The sequence below is a fragment of the Dermochelys coriacea genome, chromosome 4 (genome assembly GCF_009764565.3).
Source record: "Dermochelys coriacea isolate rDerCor1 chromosome 4, rDerCor1.pri.v4, whole genome shotgun sequence".
Taxonomy (NCBI): Eukaryota; Metazoa; Chordata; order Testudines; family Dermochelyidae; genus Dermochelys; species Dermochelys coriacea.
Window position 1 is genome coordinate 58,986,175 of NC_050071.1, and position 12,795 is coordinate 58,998,969.

The 12,795-nt window shown below is 42.9% G+C and overlaps 1 protein-coding gene across 4 annotated transcripts in view; it reads left to right on the forward strand.

Moving 5' to 3' along the window:
- The first annotated feature begins 1,402 nt into the window (after positions 1 to 1,402).
- The window catches only part of DCLK2 (doublecortin like kinase 2), a 144,388-nt gene continuing 132,995 nt past the window's right edge, over positions 1,403 to 12,795 (forward strand). For 2 of the 4 annotated variants that reach the window (XM_038399842.2, XM_038399845.2), the window contains exon 1: positions 1,403 to 2,690. In XM_038399842.2, the coding sequence (XP_038255770.1) occupies positions 2,270 to 2,690 (421 nt within the window). In that variant the 5' untranslated portion in view covers positions 1,403 to 2,269. The remainder of the gene's footprint in view (positions 2,691 to 12,795) is intronic. The other 2 variants (XR_005292614.2, XM_038399843.2) reach the window with 1 other exon arrangement.

A 12,795-nucleotide genomic window follows, 5' to 3' on the forward strand; every position in this document is an offset into this window, starting at 1 on the left:
TGAGATACCTGGAGGAACTCACAAATCTTAAAGCTACTATTTCTGACTGACTTCACACTTTTAAGGAATATATTACTTTTTCAAGGTTGTTTTTTGACAACTGTAAGGATTAGAAACTCTTTTTAAAATGAAATCTTAGCTTGTTATCTAGTCACATGACTCCAGGGACTGGGGCTCTAGGTACTGGTTTATAACAAAAATTCAGATCTGGGACTAAAATTATTTTTAAAAATATTAATATTTTATCCCGTCCTCAATGACAATATTTATTTCAAAACAATAAAGAAACCAAGCAACCTGAAGCTAAGTGGACTAGTGACCTAAAACACAAAGCCCAAATTCTAAGATCAATTACACTAGTAAAAAAACCCCCAGAATAATTCCATGGAGGTCATTGTTGTTACAATGTAACTAAAAGGAGAACTCAGACATAAATACTTAAGACAAATACGTTCCGAGCAATAATATACTTTTTATCGAGATAGTGAACTGGATTCTGATTTCACTTACACCACTGAAATACCATTAACATACATAGATGTGAGAGCAAAATCTGGCCTGGTGTCCTTGTGACTTGAGGGGATGTTTTACCACAAGAAGGTAATGTATTTTCCAACTATGCAATTTAATTTTCCTCCAGGACATACAGTAGGTGCGTGCATCAGCAATACGAAGGCACAAGACAAGTGGGAGAATGAAGAGATCCTTAGTTCTTCTCTTGATTTTCCCTGCTTTTTGCCAGGTTTGAGTGGCAGGGCTTGTCTTCACTGAAGTTAACTGGCTTTGACTGGGGAGCTGCTTCAACCTCCCTCCCATCCACATACACAACTTTCCTTCCTCTGTGATAGTGCTTTACACACTAGCTGACTGATCCCTACCAAATTCACAGTCCATTTTGGTCAATTTCATGGTCATAGGATTTTAAAAATTGTAATTTTCATGATTTCAGCTATTTAAATCTGAAATGTCAAGGTATTGTAATTGTAGGGGCTCTGACCCTAAAAGGAGTTGTAGGGTGGGTTGCAGTACTGCTACCCTTACTTCTGCGCTGCTGCTGCCAGTGATGCTGTCTTCAGAGCTGGGCAGCTGGAGAGCAGCGGCTGCTGGCCACCACGCTGCTGCCAGCGGCAGTACAGAAGTAAGGATGGCATGGTATGGTCTTGCCACTCTTACTTCTGCACTGCTGTTGGCAGGGCGCTGCCTTCAGAGCTGGGCATCTGGCCAACAGCCGCTGCTCTCCAGCCACGCAGTACAGAAGTAAGGGTGGCAATATCATGACCTCCTATAAAATAATCTTGCAACCCACCTGCAACTGCCGTTTGGGTCAGGCACCCCCCCCCCCGTTGAAGAAACACTGTGTAGCGTTCAGCGTATAGTGTAACGTCAAAACATACAAAAGAAAGGCGTGGGGGGGAGGGAGGCTAGGGGGCCGGGCGTCTGCTTTTCCACCGGCTAGTTCCACTAACAGCCTTCCCCAGCCGCGGCTCCCACGCGCTGGCGCTGGCGCTGGCGCTGGCGCGGGGCGGGGCCGCTGACTCGGGGGCTGTCCGCTCCCGGAGGAGCCTGGATTTCTGCCTGCCCTCGGCGCCTGGTGGGCGAGCGGCGCACGCGCGAGGCGTCCCCCGGCCGGCCCTCCGCCCACGTGACCCGAGCCCCGCGGGCTCCCGGCGCGCTGTGGTGGGCAATTGGAGCTGGGCATTCCGGATCGGGAGACGCTGGGAGCGAGACGTGCCTTCCCCACCCCCACCCCCCCCCACCTCCTCCGCAGAGGATGGCCTGATTGGGGACGTCATGGCGAGCAGCGTCCTCTTTATTGTGTGAGGCGGCGTGGGCACGGCTGGGAGGCAGCTGCCCCCGCCGCCAACTCCTCAGCCTCCCGAAGTTTGTGCCCCGTGTCCTAGCTGCTGCTGCTGCTGCGTTTGGCCGCGAGGATGCCGAGTTAGGCTTTCCTCGGGCAGCCAGCAGGGATGCGTCTGCGAGAGCGTGCATGTGTGCCGAAAGAGGGGGCAACGGTCAGCGCACCGCAGGACAGTTAGTCCCCAGGGCAACGCTGGCGCTCAGGGGTGTAAATATTGAGCAGCGGAGGTGCCGCGCTCTCGCCAGATCCTTCCAGGCGGGGCGGCTCGGCGTGATGCTACAGTAGGGGTGCGCTGTATTCGCATGCCCCGAGCCCGGCTTAGCGGCAGCTTTCTGGGGTCTCGGCCCAGTGGAGTCCGGGGGAAAAGCAGGGGGACTAGCTGTTGGAAGGGTGCAGCAAATAAAGCAATAAATGGCCAGCAACAGGAGCATCGAGCTGGAGCACTTTGAGGAGCGGGACAAAAGGCAGCAGCGCTCCGGGGCCCGCAGAGCGGGGACCGGCTCGAGTTGCAGCAGCAGCTCCGGGCCCAAGGGGAACGGGCTCGTCCCAAGCCCCGCGCACAGCGCCCACTGCAGCTTCTACCGCACGCGGACGCTGCAGGCCCTCAGCTCGGAGAAGAAAGCAAAGAAAGCCCGGTTCTACCGCAATGGGGACAGGTACTTCAAGGGCTTGGTGTTTGCCATTTCCAGCGACCGCTTTCGCTCCTTCGATGCTCTCCTGATCGAGCTCACCCGCTCGCTGTCGGACAATGTGAACCTGCCCCAGGGGGTCCGCACTATCTATGCCATTGATGGCAGCAGGAAACTCACCAGCCTGGAGGAGCTCGTGGAAGGTAAGAGAGACGCCTGCAGCAGCTGAGGAGTAAAATCCAGGCTGCACAGGATGGCTGGCTCCTAAGAGGGGCATGGCTGAGGTTGGTATGACCTCTTACCTTGCATTCCTGTAAGGCACCTTCTCTTGTTATCCCCCCAGCATGTTGTGCCTTCCCAGTCCCACCCCCTCTCCACAAGGCATTTGCATTCTCCCATTGCGTTTTCTCTGTCTAACCCACAAGGCACCTTAACAAGAGTAAAAAGAAAAAGAGTATTTGTGGCACCTTAGAGACTAAGGTGCCACAAGTACTCCTTTTTCTTTTTGCGAATACAGACTAACACGGCTGCTACTCTTTAACAAGAGTAGTTACTTAGGGTTGAATTCTAACGCCAGTGGCTTCAATCCAGCATTAGTCTGGATTTACACTGGTGTAACTGGGTGGAATTTGGCTCCTTTGCATCTGCAGAGGGTGGTTTAAAAAACAAAACAAAAACTAATGCATCTTCCAGATAGGGAAGTATTAACCTTGTTTTAGAGGCACAAAGAGGACACGGGCACAGAAAAGCTGAGTGGTTGGTCTAAAACCCTGGGCCTAGTCAGTGGAAAAGCTAGGTTTATAACTCCCTTTTTTATTCCCCTACTTACACCATTCTCCTTCCTTCCTATCCCCAGTCTTCTCTCACTGGTGCTTCCCTGAGGCTTACCCAAAAGCACCCCATGGAGGTGATTTATTTGATCAGATGTGATTAGCTAATTGGCTGATAGTTAGTTTGTTTCAACTGTAGGATTAGTAATAAATTTTCTGGATGTATTCCAGATACCTTTTTATTTGTTTGGGAAGGGAAATGTTTTAATTTAACTCCTATAACACTGTTATGTTAATATTGCTGTTTCATCTATGGCGATGCAGGCTTGTTCAGAACAAGAGAAAGCTCTTGCATTGTAAAATACTCTGAAAAAAATCATCCTGTAGGAGGCTTGATATTTATATTTTGACATTTAATGGACCAAACTAGAGGCATAAATCCCTTTTTCAGAAGTGATTTAGGGCTAAGGCCCTAATGACTTTCAGTGACACTTATGATGAGCCAAACTTTTAAATGTGTCTTAAAGATGCAGCTTGGCATCTAGTGGAATATTGAAAGTGCCTAATTCCCATTAAAATTTATGGGAGCCAGGTGCTGAGGCACTTTTGAAAATCTCATTGGGCAGCCATCTGCATTCTAAGTGCCTAAATACATTTTAAAAATATGGGCCATTGCTCTTATTGAAGAAGACTCCTTCTCTGATTTGTAAGGCAATGGCCCCTGCCTTAAGCAGGGATAGGAGAATCTTGTGGAATTCTTGCAGACCAATCCTTTTTGCAAGCCTTCTCTATAACTTAACACCCATAATCATCCTCCAATCCCCTTTTTAAACAAAAGGGACTATTCAGTTAAAAAAAAATTCTACTTAAAAGGTGCCTATGCTGCATATTTGGGTGTGCAATAGCCAGATTGGTACAAGTGGGTGCTCTGCATATGATACATAAATATACTGAAACTATGTTTTCATTAGTTGCTTGCTCTCTACTCATTTTTTTCCATTCTTTCAAAAATTGGACTTTATTCTCCATGTAGTCTCTCTTTCATGGTTTTGTCTAAGCAGAATTTTCAGTATCATTTGAATCACTCTTTCAAATGCCAGGAGTGAAATCCTGGCCCTGTTGAAGTCAATGTGGCCCGAATGTCACCTCAGATGGTTAAGTCAATATGAAATTAGACAAAAGAAGTTTTCCCATCCCTAGTCTAGATCAACTTGGAGACCATCAAAATGGGGACCTAGTAAAAGTAATCTTTTAAATAATAGTTAAATACATTTAATGCCAAAAACTTTGGGTGCTTATTAAAGTGGTTTCATGAAGGAGGTATTGCCTGTTGTAGGTGGCTTTTAGTACGTTTATTGTTAAAACTGATTGATTCCTATCAGGATCATTATAAACTTTCATCCATAGTATCTTTGTTTTTTTTTCATGTACTGGTTAGACTCATCAGGACAAATTCTGTTTCTATACCTCTGCTGTCTTATGAACTTAAGTGGGGTTTTAAGGGTGCAAATGATGCCAGCATTTGGCTCACTGTGTCTCTCTTGTTATATGATCATTGAGTGTGCCCTTTTGCTTTATTCATCAGATGCACAGCAACAATAATAATACCAGGTTTCAGAGTAGCAGCCGTGTTAGTCTGTATTCGCAAAAAGAAGAGAGTACTTGTGGCACCTTAGAGACTAACAAATTTATTAGAGCATAAGCTTTCGTGAGCTACAGCATCCGATGAAGTGAGCTGTAGCTCACGAAAGCTTATGCTCTAATAAATTTGTTAGTCTCTAAGGTGCCACAAGTACTCCTTTTCTTTTTGTGAATAATAATACCGCTATTGAAACATACTTTCATGGTTCTCTTGGTAGAATAAAAGGAAAAAAGATTCCCAATAATTTGCTCATTTATCCATGATCGACACAGTTTACAGGAATATTCAAAAAGTCTTTCAGCATCATGATTGGATTAGCATATGCTCCAATTAGCACACCAAATTGCACCAACATTAGCTTCTGTTATAGATCTGTTTACCATGCATATAGAGAAGAGCAAACCCTGGGGCCGGAAGCATGCAGGGGCAGGGAAGAGTAGAAAAAATGACTCTATCATCCATAAGAGCCCATAGAAACCTTCCTTTGCAGTCAGGACTCCATCAGTTTGTGGAGAATCACTTATTCTTTACTTGTTCTTCCCTTCTGACCAAGCAGACTCGAATGGAAATCCACAGAGGACATTGGCAGTAGGCTTGAATTGTCTCTACACCATTAGTAGAAGTGCATATGTTGTAAAAACAGTGGAAGGCTCTTGTATATGGTGCCTGAGCATCAGGTACCATACCACAGCCAGTGTAGCCACCTACCTCAGTCTTTCATGTCTCTGTTGGCAGGACAAGCTGTTTGTACATCCTGCCTGTTACTTCAACTGATACTTGGAACCACAAGAATTCTGATTTGTTGGCTGCAGCAGCCACTGTATCGGGTGAGCTGAAAGAGAGCTCCCAGCCTCTGTGACCAAGCCAGTAGGTGCTGTGTTAAGCTTGTCTCAGCTTGGAGTCACTCTTTACAGCTCTTGGAAATAGACCGATCCAGTGCAGATGAGCACTTTAAGGCAAATTTGCTATTTGTCAGTTAAATGTCTGTTTGGCATATAAGAACTGGCTGATCAAACCCTGTGTCATGATATTCTGAATCAGCTAAGTTCAGACACTACATGCTTTGTTTTGGGTTTTGGCACATACAATAAGAAATTTGACTGAAATTTTTTTAAAATGTCAATAGATCTGTTGTTGTTTTTTAATGTATATAGAGTGCCTATAACTTATCTATAGCCACAAACAAATTAAACAGCACACATCACAGCAATAAATATAACCTATAACAAATAAATATAACTGCCACTTAAAAATTTCACGTCCTTCAACAAGTCTGGTTAAACATGCTTTGCATCATGTCCTGAAGGGCATGCAAACTCATGCTCTGCTGGATCAGAGATGCTGAGGACATTCCACAGAGAGTGGTCTGTCCCCAGCTCCAGTAGATGTAACTATCTCTGGATTGTCAATTTGACAACTCAGCTGCCTGCATAGAATGTGAAGAGAGAGGAATCTCAAGTTCTGCTTCTTGGAGTTAATGGAAGCAGGACTGTGTCCTTTAATATATAGGACCCAAATGTGAGTGGCAAATTCATCCATAGTGTGATGAGCTGTTGCGAACAGGGAGAATAAGATTTTATTTGAGAGACACCCTCTTGCTAAACCCATGTTTCTAACCTCTATAGTATTTATCCTTGTTTAAGCACAGCAGGATATTGTGTGTATGTGTAAATTTCCCCCCTCCTTCTGCTGTAAATGTGATGCACGCATTTACTATGTGTTACACCAACAAAATATTCTTGGTTTGGGATAACAGGATTCCCATGTGCATTTTTATATTTCACCTTTATATAGCCATAGTGAAACAACCCTTTTTTTTTTTTTTTTAAACTCTCTCCCTTCCTCTCCCAGTGATTAATTGGTTGAGTGCAGGACATAAGATTCGTTTGCAGAAACTGAGGTATATCTGAGACGTCTAGGTAAGTATCTAGTTTTTTAATTCTTGAAATGACTTTGTATTATCACTGTTGTCTAGGCACTAGGAATGGTATGGAAACGCATGATGATTCTTCACAATGGCAGAAACTGGTGCTCATGACTCTGTTTCTCTAGCATCTTCTGTTTTACTTTTTATTTTTTATTAGTCATGCAGCCTCTCATGATCTCATACTTAGATTTTTCTGGAACTTTGGAAAATATTGAGGTTCCTTGGCCTTAACCAGGAGATTATTTTGGACTTCTGGAAGAACCAGGAAAAAGTGGTCTTCATCACTGATGAAACAGGAATTCTGATGTGGCAAGTGATAGGGCATCTTTAGTTCTCTGCATAGAACAAATACTCTTAGTAGTGTTTTTCTTTCAACAGCTATAGTTAAACCTCTTGTGATATGTCAGCACTATTGGCAACACACTCTAAGTTGTCAAGGATGCTAGGCACGTGTACAGAAGGGCTTTGTAAGGACGTAGAAAGATTCTCAGTAGGGCTGTCTTTCTCGATGGCAGGAAGCAATGTCCCAGGACATTGTTTTATCTGTCTGAGGAGATAGTGGTTTCATGTTAGCAGGGTGAAAAAGAAAGCATTGGTGGGAACCAATTAGTGTGTGATCCAAGTACTTTCTGCTTTTGAGTATTATTACTGCAATATCAAGTTAATCCTATTAAAGTACTCAAGATTATAACCAATGTATGCTTTTACCAAGTAGGTCAAGAACATCTTTACTTGTGCCAGAACAACCAGATGCTAGCACCAGCTGGCAATTTGTATCTTCGCTGCTTGCCAAAGGCACAGTTATCTTCTTGCAATGAAGGCAAAAGCCAGGGCACCTCAGAAATCATAAAGAATGTAAAGGGCAGGGATGATCTCACTGGTATAACACAGGAAGGCAGGTTTTTTTTGTTTTTGTTTTGTTTTGTATTTTTAAACAATGCTTCTAAAATATTTGCATCTCTCAAATATATGTTAACTGTCTTGGAGAAATGGTGTTTTCAGTTTACATAGGAAATATTAGGTTTCAGAGTGTCAGCCGTGTTAGTCTGTATTTGCAAAATCACCTTAGTAGGCAAAAATTGTAGTTTATCGGAGTGTTTCTCAGGGTAGGTGCTTCTTGTGGATAAGCCAAATGATAGAATCAGCAAGTTTGATAACGTGTGGCCTTAGTCCTGCCTTTCAGAAAACTGTCATCTGTACCCCCTTACAAAATGGAAGGTGAGAGCAGGGGCAAGCAGAGAAAGGAGTAGGAGAGAATGAGTAAGCATGGCATCCTAGCTTTTCAAAGGGTATGTATCTGAGGAGTTTAAGTAGCTTGAGGTCAAGAGCATGATCATTTGTAGATTGTGCAAGGACCTAAGAAATCAGGAAGGAAGGAAAATTAAGTTTTCTCCTTGTGGTATGAAGCGCAGAAAGGATACTCTCTAATGGTTCTTTAAATTGAAAGGTCAGAGGGAATAGTCATCAGTAGTATCTGGCACTACGAATGGGTGCTCTGAGAATGAGCTGAGGCTTATGAGACTGAAACATGAAGGGCAACCAGATGCCTGCTTTGACCTATGTGCCTCAAAGTGGCACACTTGTAAAAAAGGGGGATTGATGGTCTAGTGGCTCTTTGTCTAGGGACACTCATAACTGTGTCAGCTATTCTACTCTGTTGTGTAGTTTCTCACTGAGAAGCAGGACACTTTATCTCAGCCTCAGGAGATAATAGAAGCCTGTTAACACCTCATAAAGGCAGACCAAGGGCCATATCTCACCCCAAGACTCTTGTTCCAAATCTACTGTTCAGAGATTGAGTAGAATACACTTGTCTCATACACCTCTCGTATTGTCATCTCCCAGGAGTGCACATAGGTTCTTTTAACTTAATACTATCGTTAGACTGAAAATGCTGCTTATTTATAAGCTGACATCTCAGGAGTCTGTACGTTTGCAGAAAAATAGCCTTTTGGGCTGCTTTTTTGATATTGCACTCTGCTCAAAGGCAGATTATTTGAAAATTTCAGTAACTTTAGTTTAGCCACTTTTGTTACCTGAACTTAGGTCTGAATCCACAAAGGGACTTGGCACTGCATTACCTAACTTCTAGGTGCTAGGAAAATCACTGAAACAATAACTGGGATCCACAAAGCTTGTGTTAGAAACCTAGACTCCCTGGCCTATACAATACGTAGAGAGAGAGAGAGGTGTTTAAAAGGGCTTGTCTACACTACCCACTGGATTGGTGGGTAGTGATCGATCCAGCGGGGGTTGATTTATCACATCTATAGATGCGATAAATCAACCCCTGAGCGTTCTCCCTTCTACTCTGGTACTCCACCAGAACGAGAAGTGCAAGTAGAGTCGACAGGAGAGCATCAGCTGTCAACTTACCTCAGTGAAGACACCGCGATAAGTAGACCTAAGTACCTCGACTTCAGCGACTCTATTCATGGAGACCCCCTGTACAAATCCTTTGTCTACAACACTTTGCAGAAGAGTGCTCTGACTACCGAGCTATGTAACATCCCGAGTCTCCCTCAGTTTCTCCTGTTGAAGCTATTTTGTTTGGTAACAATAAAGAGTGATTGAAGTAAGGGGATTGGGCTCTGGGTCTTGGACCTCTGAAGTGCATGCCCTAACCACTGAACTCTACAGTCTGACCACTCTCTGGTCATTCAATGATTTTTGAAGCTATTCCACTGTGTATAAATATTTAAATAAGAGAGATGTTCTCCCACCAGCATAGCTGCCACCGCTTGAGGGGGTTGGTTTAATTATGCCAACAGGAGAGCTCTCTCCTGTCAGCATAGAGTGGCAACATGGGAGAATTTATGGTGGCGCAGCTGCAGCGGTACAGTTGTGCCGCTGTAAGGTCTCTAGTGTAGACATAGCCTTAGGTGTCCAGGGAACTTTTTACCCTGAACATTTAGGCACTGAGTCAGTTTAGGTGCCTGCAGGGTTAAGCAGCAGGTGAGCAGGAGTTTTGTGGATCAGAGTGAAGTGTAATACTGGAACTGAAGTGCTTAAATCGGAGGTTTAAACACCTAAGGCCCTTGGTGAATCTGGGCCTCCATTTCTCTCCATGTATTGGCATTCTGAGAACTCAAGCTTTTTTGTTTTAAAAATTTAGCATGTACTTAATCCTCAGTCAGGAATGTAAACTTTATTGACTTTGAGAAAAAAGAATACTTATTGAGAAATGTTGTAAGCATTTGAAAATAGACTGCACATACACAATGTAGCTTATCAATTTAAGTATGGGTATGCACATATTCATATCTTTTTCATATATAGACACACATTCAAATAAACACAGATAACTTTTGTATGTCTAATATTTGAGTAAATGGACTAGCCTTTGCTCTATATCTGGAGCAGTTCAGTCTTGAATCTCATGTGATGATTTAAAATAAGAGATATTTATAACCAAGGAAGAGAAGCATGAAAAGCTCCATTATTGCAATATTATGGTTGAAGTTTTAATTGCATTTAAAAAAGAAACTGAACTCTGAGGTTCTGGAAATTTATGAAAAAAGATTCTGATCTCAGTTACCTTAATGTAAATCTGGTGTAAATGAGAACTGAATCTGGCCCTTTCATTTCTTGAATTCCCTGAACTTTGTGTAGTTAAAATTTCCATCATAACTTTATTTATTACTTGATAATTGTTGTTTTTACTGTAATTCGGGGGCAGGAAAGAGGAATGTTATTAAATATTAGTATGTGTAAAATTGGAGACAACTTATGGTGGTGTCTAGGAGAACTAGATGGAAGCATCTTGTGATAGTGGATGCTGGTTCATACTTCGTTTCACACTAGATCGTTACGCAGGTTCCAACATATAGGAAGTATGGCAAAGCACTTACTGTAAGCATTTTATCCTGAGGCCTCTAAGACATTTCAACAATCCCAAGATAAACTCCTTGACACTTCAGGAAGTACAGTGAACTGCATTACATCTATTCTGAACTGAGATAGCTGAATGGGATCATCATATCTTGTGAATACAGAGGGTCACATTTTGCTGTTATTACTTGAGTAAAACTTCTATTGAAGTCTGGGGGAATCTAGAACTGTAAGGCTGTGTTCAGAATGGCAAGATTTAAATGGAATATCTGTAACTCTTCCTTTGGGAACCTGTGTTTTTGATCATGAGACATCAGAACACTTTTGGCTTGCTTCTTAAATGTGTAGCCAGTTGGCTGTGATGTATAATATTCATGCCATGAAAGGCACTGAGATATTTGGCAACTACTTTCCTCATGAACATGCATAATCATAAGTCACATACGTTTTTATTTAGTGGTGCTGTTCAAGATCGTTTTTTTCTCAATTTCATGAAGTCAGAATATTTACATAGCCAGATGTAAATATATTATAGAGTATTTATTAATTATAAGAATATTTAATATTTATATCTGCATAAAATCAGAGAAAATAGTATATCCCAATTTTACATGAATCCAGAAAATAGTTGGTCTCAAGAACTCTCTTGATCATAAGGATAGGACCCATCTCTCTCATTTTTTCTCTAATCTGTGTAGTATCAGTTTTTATAGCTGCACAGCCAAATGCTCTGAGTTTTTGTAGGGTGCTCTGAAAACTATTCCTCAAAAGTTTGAGTCTTGATCCAAAAGCCTTGGGTTAGGGCGTGACTGTTTTTTCTGTGAAGAATACAATGTTGGGAAAATTTTTAGTTTCCCAACCCAAGGGCAAATTACTTAGGAATTTAGGTCTTGCAGGCAGGTAATATTTCTTCTTCTTCTCCAAACTCTGAGGCAGAGAGTAAGAAACCATTTAAATTATTTGTTGATTGTATAATTATCCAAAATGTCAACAGATGTTCTATCTTTTTTTAACAAGGGCTCTTATTTGGGGATTTCTTATCACCAGGAGGATTTCTGCACAGAAAAGATGTCTCTTCTTGATTGCTGCAAACACTATTCTAAATCTCTAGATTTTACATATGCCCCATTGATATTAGAATCCCAACTTGTGAGGCGCTTTCATACTTCTGACAAAATAGTTCTGCAGCCTGGCTGAGCTTCCTGCAGAATAGTTTGACTGGATACAGAAGCCAGACTGTAACCTACTTCAGTAGCGCTCATGTTATTTCTGCCTAATACGCCTCTTATTGCTTAACAAAATTTCCTTTCATCAGAGTATAGCTCACTTTTTTATATTTGTAAACAACCATGTAATATCTACGTAACTAATTTCATATTACAATCTAAAATCTGGAGAGTTGATGGATTTATGCTGAATGCCAATGTTGTAGATCAGAGGTTCCCAATTTTTGTTTGTTTTTGGCTGTGCCCCCCTTTGGAGAGTCATGTGCCATACGCACCACATTTTTCTAAGAAAGAGTATTTCCGTGGATGCCTAGGGTCAGGGAGTCCATCCTGGCTGGTGCCCAACTGCTCCCTGGCCTGTGAGCATCCCCTGCTTGGGACATGCTCCAGGAAAGTGGCCCCAACTGGATGCAGACATCCATGCTGTGCACCTCTCCTCATGCTACTGTTCCTGGGATCGCCCAGAATCATTCACAGGCCACAGGTTCCTCTGATCCTGGCACAATCACCAGCACGCAGGTACAAGAGCCTGTGTGGGTAGGCAGGAACTACCTCCCAAGGGGGTGCATGTGTATCTGCCCCTGAAGAGTGGGTGATCTGGTATGGCATCCTACCCCTCCACCTCTGGCTCTGAGAGAGGCCACCAGATCCCCTTGTTCCTCATCCCTTCCCCATTCCTCCAGCCTGACAGCAGCAGGAGCTGGAGCAGGACACTCGGCTAGTGAGAAATTGTAATGTTAACAATATTTTGAAGAAAGAAAAGGAGTACTTGTGGCACCTTAGACTAACACATTTATCTGAGCATAAGCTTTCGTGAGCTGCAGCTCACTTCATCGGATGCATTTGGTGGAAAATACACTGTATACTCTTTTTCTTTTTGCGAATACAGACTAACACGGCTGCTACTCTGAA